The sequence below is a fragment of the Pristiophorus japonicus genome, unplaced genomic scaffold (genome assembly GCF_044704955.1).
Source record: "Pristiophorus japonicus isolate sPriJap1 unplaced genomic scaffold, sPriJap1.hap1 HAP1_SCAFFOLD_944, whole genome shotgun sequence".
Taxonomy (NCBI): Eukaryota; Metazoa; Chordata; class Chondrichthyes; family Pristiophoridae; genus Pristiophorus; species Pristiophorus japonicus.
The window spans coordinates 110001-117500 of NW_027254873.1; the positions used below are offsets into that span (position 1 = coordinate 110001).

At 57.5% G+C, this 7500-nt stretch overlaps 1 protein-coding gene across 1 annotated transcript in view; it reads right to left on the reverse strand.

The window, feature by feature from the left end:
- LOC139258364 (histone deacetylase 7-like) overlaps positions 1-788 on the reverse strand; it is a gene marked incomplete at its 3' end in the record, with an annotated part of 39493 nt that extends 38705 nt beyond the window's left edge. Inside the window, exon 1 of the mRNA XM_070874737.1 lies at positions 319-788. Within this exon, the coding sequence (XP_070730838.1) occupies positions 319-436 (118 nt within the window). The remainder of the gene's footprint in view (positions 1-318) is intronic.
- Between the last annotated feature and the right edge of the window lie 6712 nt (positions 789-7500).

Below are 7500 nucleotides of genomic sequence, written 5' to 3' on the forward strand. Positions count from 1 at the left end.
CCCTCAGTAATGCCCCTCCGACAGTGCGGCACTCCCTCAGTACTGCCCCTCCGACAGTGTGGCGCTCCCTCAGTAATGCCCCTCCGACAGTGTGGCGCTCCCTCGGTACTGCCCCTCCGACAGTGCGGCACTCCCTCAGTACTGCCCCTCCGACAGTGCGGCGCTCCCTCAGTAATGCCCCTCCGACAGTGTGGCGCTCCCTCGGTACTGCCCCTCCAACAGCGCAATACGGCGCTCCCTCGGTATTACAGGTATACACCTCGCCCCGCCCCCCTCCCCCCCCCCCCACACCTCCCCGAGACCCCCTCCGCACCTCACCTGTCCCGGGAAAGGTCTCCCGCTCCCGATCCTCTTCCAGCTGTATTCCTAACGGCTGCTGGCGATGTCCATCTGTCGGAGAGGCGAAACATTGAGTCTCATAAACTGTCCACAGCATCGGAAGCGAGTGCTGTCCTGGGGGGGAGGGGGAAGTGGGGAGCCGGGGGGGGGGGCGGTGAGGAGGAGGGGAGGAGGAGGGACTTTGAGGCGGTTGAGGCTTGCTCGATTTGCGGGAGTGTGGGTCCGCAGAGCTGCCACCTCGTTAGAGAGGTGGAACTTTGTTGCATGGTACGGAGGGAGGGTGGGGAGTGTGGCTTGGGGCGTTGAGCCCCCCCTGTCCGATCTCGCACCAACTCTCTCGGGGAGGGGTTGCTACGAGATGCGATTTCCCGGAACCCTCTCAGACGCGAGCAGATCTCGGGCAAACCCTGGGCTTAAGGCAGTGCCGGAACTCTCGGATAGAAGTTGATCAAAGACCTTGCCAAAAATAGCAGTGACATCACCGAGCGAGCGAGCGAGAGAGAGAGAGAGAGAGACAGAAGTAAAAGTTTGGATTGGGCCGTGCAGCCGAGCCAATGGGGGGAGAGGGAGAGGGAGAGGGAGGGAGAGAGGGCTGTGTTTCTCGCTGGGAGGTTCTGGGGAGGCATGGCTCCACCTGCTGTCGGTCTGAGAGAGTGTGAGAGGGAGAGAGGGAAGGAGAGAGAGAGAGGGAGCGAGGGAGAGAGAAAGAGAGAAAGAGAGAGAGAGAGGGAGAGAGGGAGGGAGAGAGGGAGAGCGAGAGAGGGAGAGAGGGAAGGAGAGAGAGAGGGAGAGAGGGAGGGAGAGAGGGAAGGAGAGAGGGAAGGAGAGAGAGAGAGAGAGAGAGAGGGAAGCAGAGAGGGAGAGAGAGAGTGAGGGAGAGAGAGGGAGAGAGGGTGGGAGAGAGAGAGGGGGGAGGGAGAGAGAGGGAGAGAGAGAGATGGAGAGAGGGAAGGTGAGAGAGAGAGGGAGGGAGAGAGGAAGAGAGAGTGAGGGAGGGAGAGAGAGTGTGTGTGTGTGAGAGAGAGAGTGTGTGAGAGTGTGAGAGAGAGTGTGTGTGTGTGTGAGTGTGAGAGAGAGTGTGAGTTTGAGAGAGAGAGTGTGTGTGAGTGGGTGTGTGAGAGAGAGTGTGTGTGAGTGTGTGGATGAGTGTGTGCATGAGAGAGTGTGTGAGAGTGTGAGAGAGAGTGTGTGTGTGAGAGTGTGAGAGAGAGTGTGTGTGTGTGTGTGAGAGAGAGTGAGTGTGAGTGTGTGAGAGAGAGAGAGAGAGAGTGTGTGTGTGAGAGAGAGTGTGTGTGGGAGTGTGTGTGAGTGTGTGTATGAGTGTGTGCGTGAGAGAGTGTGTGAGAGTGTGTGTGTGAGAGAGAGAGAGTGAGTGTGAGTGAGTTTGAGAGAGAGAGAGAGAGTGTGTGATAGTATGTGTGTGTGTGTGTGTGTGTGTGTGTGAGAGATAGAGCGAGAGACTGTGTGAGAGAGAGTGTGTGTGTGAGAGTGTGTGATAGTATGTGTGTGTGTGTGTGTGTGTGTGTGTGTGAGAGTGAGAGAGAGAGAGAGAGAATCAGCCCTCTCTGTGGTGGCCCCAGCTGCTTTTCTGAGCTGTGATGGTCCCAGAAATAGCAGCATGGTATTGTGGTCGGAATGGTCTGATTCGGAGCTGTCCCAGGGTGCTGGGAAGGGGCGAGATTTACCATCGATGGGGATGAATAAATTGTGTGTGTGTGAGAGGCAACATCAGAAAAGTCCTGCATTTTTTGTTAACTGTCCAGGTTGCTGTACACACACATTGTGCACAGACAGCGCACCCCTTAACTACCGTACTCCGGGAATAACACACTCCTGAATAAAATCCACTAAACGTGGCCCAGTGGGCAGCCCCCTCGCCTCTGAGTCAGAAGGTTTTGGGTTCAATTCCCACTCCAGGGACTCGAGCACAAAAATCTAGGCTGACACTCGCAGTGCAGTACTGAGGGAGCGCCGCACTGCCGGAGGGGCTGTACTGAGGGAGCACCGCACTGTCGGAGGGGCAGTACTGAGGGAGTGCCGCACTGTCGGAGGGGCTGTACTGAGGGAGCGCCGCACTGTCGGAGGGGCTGTACTGAGGGAGCGCCGCACTGTCGGAGGGGCAGTACTGAGGGAGCGCCGCACTGTCGGAGGGGCAGTACTGAGGGAGCACCGCACTGTCGGAGGGGCGGTACTGAGGGAGCACCGCACTGTCGGAGGGGCGGTACTGAGGGAGTGCCGCACTGTCGGAGGGGCTGTACTGAGGGAGCGCCTCACTGTCGGAGGGGCTGTACTGAGGGAGCGCCGCACTGTCGGAGGGGCAGTACTGAGGGAGCGCCGCACTGTCGGAGGGGCGGTACTGAGGGAACGCCGCACTGTCGGAGGGGCAGTACTGAGGGAGCGCCGCACTGTTGGAGGGGCGGTACTGAGGGAGCGCCGCACTGTTGGAGGGGCGTTACTGAGGGAGTGCCGCACTGTCGGAGGGGCAGTACTGAGGGAGCGCCGCACTGCCGGAGGGGCAGTACTGAGGGAGCGCCGCACTGTCGGAGGGGCCGTCATTCGGTTCGACGTTAAACCGAGGCCCCGTCTGCCCTCTCGGGTGGATGTAAAAGATCCCGGGGCCACTATTTCGAAGAAGAGCAGGGGGAGTTCTCCCCGGTGTCCTGGGGCCAATATTTATCCCTCGACCAACATCACTAAAACAGATGATCTGGGTCATTATCACATTGCTGTGTGTGGGAGCTTGCTGTGCGCAGATTGGCGTTTCCCACATTACAACAGTGTCCACACTCCAAAAGTACTTCATTGGCTGTAAAGCACTTTGGGACGTCCGGTGGTTGTGAAAGGCGCTATATAAATCTTTCTTTTGTTAAAAAACTGCCCCCAAATATCCCACTGTACAATGCACCCCATAAACATTACAACTGCAAATAATGCACCCCAGACACAGTGCACCCCAATATAAGAACATAGAAAATAGATGCAGGAGTCGGCCATTCGGCCCTTCGAGCCTGCACCACCATTCAATATGATCATGGCTGATCATTCAACTTCAGTACCCCATTCTTGCTTTCTCTCCATACCCCCTGATCCCTTTAGCCGTAAGGGCCACATCTAACTCCCTTTTGAATATATCTAACGAACTGGCCTCAACAACTCTCTGTGGTAGAGAATTCCACAGGTTCACCACTCTCTGGGTGAAGAAGTTTCTCCTCATCTGGGTCCTAAATGGCCTACCCCTTATCCTTAGACTGTGACCCCTGGTTCTGGACTTCCCCAACATCGGGAACATTCTTCCTGCATCTAACCTGTCCAGTCCCGTCAGAATTTTAAACGTTTCTATGAGATCCCCTCTCATCCTTCTGAACTCCAGTGAATATAAGTCCAGTTGATCTAGTCTTTCTTGATAGGTCAGTCCCGCCATCCCGGGAATCAGTCTGGTGAACCTTCGCTGCACTCCCTCAATAGCAAGAACGTCCTTCCTCAGATTAGGAGACCAAAACTGAACACAATATTCAAGGTGTGACCTCACTAAGGTCCTGTACAACTGCAGTAAGACCTCCCTGCTCCTGTACTCAAATCCTCTCGCTATGAAGGCCAACATACCATTTGCCTTCTTCACCGCCTGCTGTACCTGCATGTCAACTTTCAATGACTGATGTACCATGACACCCAGGTCTCGTTGCACCTCCCCTTTTACTTTGGTGGCTGAACAGTCCAATACGAGAGTCACAGACCCTGTTATAGGTGGGACAGATGTTAGGGAACATCGCCAGCCCTTGTACATGGGCTTTGACCTTACAAAGGCCTTTGACACCGTCAACCGCGAGGGTCTACGGAGCGCCCTCCTCCGTTTCGGATGCCCCCAAAAGTTAATTGCCATCCTCTGCCTGCTCCACGATGACAGTCAGGCCGTGATCCTGACCAACGGATCCATCACTGACCCAATCCACGTCCAGACCGGGGTCAAACAGGGCTGTGTCATCGCCCCAACCCTCTTCTCAATCTCCCTCGCTGCCATGCTCCACCTCACAGTCAACAAGCTCCCCGCTGGAGTGGAACTAAACTACAGAACCAGTGGGAAGCTGTTCAACCTGCGCCGTCTCCAGGCCAGGTCCAAGATCACCCCAACCTCTGTCCTCGAGCTACAGTACGTGGACGATGCCTGCGTCTGCACACATACAGAGGCTGAACTCCAGGATATAGTCGATGTATTCACTGAGGCGTACGAAAGCACGGACCTTACGCTAAACATCCGTAAGACAAAGGTCCTCCACCAGCCTGTCCTCTCCGCACAGCACTGCCCCCCAGTCATCGCGATCCACGGCCCGGCCCTGGACAACGTGGACCATTTCCCATACCTCGGGAGCCTCTTATCAACAAGGGCAGACATTGGCGACGAGATCCAACACCGCCTCCAGTGCGCCAGTGCAGCCTTCGGCCGCCTGAGGAAAAGAGTGTTCGAAGACCAGGCCCTCAAATCCACCACCAAGCTCATGGTCTACAGGGCTGTAGTGATACCCGCCCTCCTGTGTGGCTCAGAGACATGGACCATGTACAGTAGACACCTCAAGTCGCTGGAGAAATACCACCAACGCTGTCTCCGCAAGATCCTGCAAATCCCCCGGGAGGACAGACGCACCAACGTTAGCGTCCTCGACCAGGCCAACATCCCCAGCATCGAAGCACTGACCACACTCGACCAGCTCCGCTGGGCAGGGCCACATTGTCCGCATGGTTCCCCCAGACACGAGACTCCCCAAAGCAAGCGCTCTACTCGGAACTCCTTCACGGGCAAACGGGCCAAAGGTGGGCAGAGGAAACGTTACAAGGGACCACCCTCAAAGCCTCCCTGATAAAGTGCAACAGCCCCACCGACACCTGGGAGTCCCTGGCCCAAAGACCAGTCCGCCCTAAGTGGAGGGAGTGCATCCGGGAGGGCGCTGAGCACCTCGAGTCTCGTCGCCGAGAGCATGCAGAAACCAAGCGCAGGCAGCGGAAGGAGCGTGCGGCAAACCTGTCCCACCCTCCCCTTCCCTCAACGTCTGTCTGTCCCACCTGTGACAGGGACTGTGGTTCCCGTATTGGACTGTTCAGCCACCTAAGGACTCGTGTTTAGAGTGGAAGCAAGTCTTCCTCGATTCCGAGGGACTGCCTATGACGATGGTGATGAGGAGTTCTGACTAGAGCGCTTGCTTTGGGCAATATAAGTCACAGATGTACGCAACCCACCCCTGAAATATTCCCCCAAAACTTACTGAACCCCACAGAGGTTTGTACCCCAAAGTATTTCACCTCCCACGGATACAACTTCCCCGAGACAGTTGAAGAACACAAGAATTAGGAGCAGGAGTCGGCCATTCGGCCCCTCGAGCCTGCTCCGCCATTCAACACGATCACGGATGATCTCCGACCTCAACTCCACTTTAACGCCCAATCCCTCGATTCCCTCAATATCTAAAAATCTAGCGATCCCAGCCTTAAATATACTCAACGACTGAGCCTCCACAGCCCTCTGGGGCAGAGAATTCCAAAGATTCACCCCGCTCTGAGTGAAGAAATTCCTCCTCATCTCAGTCCTAAATGGCCGACCCCTTATCCTGAGACTGTGTGACCCCTGGTTCTAGACTCCCCAGCCCGGGGGGAAACACCCTCCCTGCATCTACCCTGTCAATCCTCCTCAGAATCTGGTCTGTTTCAGTGAGATCACCTCTCATTCTGCTAAACTCCAGAGAGCATGGGCCCATTCTCTTCAATAACGTTGAGAAAAACCCCTTTCCCGACCACCGAACATCCCAAAGCGTTTTACAGCCAATGAAGTACTTTTTGGGAGTGTAGTCACTGTTGTAATGTGGGAAACGCCAATTAGCGCACAGCAAGCTCCCACACAGCGATGTGATAATGACCCAGATCATCTGTTTTAGTGATGTTGGTTGAGGGATAAATATTGGCCCCAGGACACCGGGGAGAACTCCCCCTGCTCTTCTTCCAAATAGTGGCCGTGGGATCTTTTACATCCACCCGAGAGGGCAGACGGGGCCTCGGTTTAACGTCTCATCCGAAAGACGGACCCTCTGACAGTGCGGCACTCCCTCAGTACTGCCCCTCCGACAGTGCAGTGCGGCGCTCCCTCAGTACCGCTCCTCCGACAGTGCGGCGCTCCCTCAGTACTGCCCCTCCGACAGTGCGGCACTCACTCAGTACCGCCCCTCCGACAGTGCGGCGCTCCCTCAGTACCGCCCCTCCGACAGTGCGGCGCTCCCTCAGTACCGCCCCTCCGACAGTGCGGCACTCCCTCAGTACCGCCCCTCCGACAGTGCGGCACTCCCTCAGTACTGCCCCTCCGACAGTGCGGCACTCCCTCAGTACTGCCCCTCCGACAGTACGGCGCTCCCTCAGTACTGCACCTCCGACAGCACAGTACGGCGCTCCCTCAGTACTGCCCCTCCGACAGCACAGTACGGCGCTCCCTCAGTACTGCCCCTCCGACAGTGCGGCGCTCCCTCAGTACTGCCCCTCCGACAGTGCGGCACTCCCTCAGTACTGCCCCTCCGATAGTGCGGCACTCCCTCAGTACTGCCCCTCCGACAGTGCGGCGCTCCCTCAGTACTGCCCCTCCGACAGTGCGGCTCTCCCTCAGTACTGCCCCTCCGACAGTGCGGCACTCCCTCAGTACTGCCTCTCCAACAGTGCGGTGCTCCCTCAGTACCGCCCCTCCGACAGCGCAGTGCGGCGCTCCCTCAGTACTGCCCCTCCGACAGCGCAGTGCGGCGCTCCCTCAGTACTGCCCCTCCGACAGCACAGTACGGCGCTCCCTCAGTACTGCTCCTCCGACAGTGCGGCACTCCCTCAGTACTGCCCCTCCGACAGTACGGCGCTCCCTCAGTACTGCCCCTCCAACAGTGCACCGCTCCCTCAGTACCGTCCCTCCGACAGTGCGGCACTCCCTCAGTACCGTCCCTCCGACAGTACGGCACTCCCTCAGTACTGCCCCTCCGACAGTGCGGCGCTCCCTCAGTACTGCCCCTCCGACAGCGCAGTGCGGCGCTCCCTCAGTACTGCCCCTCCGACAGTACGGTGCTCCCTCAGTACTGCCCCTCCGACAGTACGGCACTCCCTCAGTACTGCCCCTCCGACAGTGTGGCGCTCCCTCAGTACTGCCCC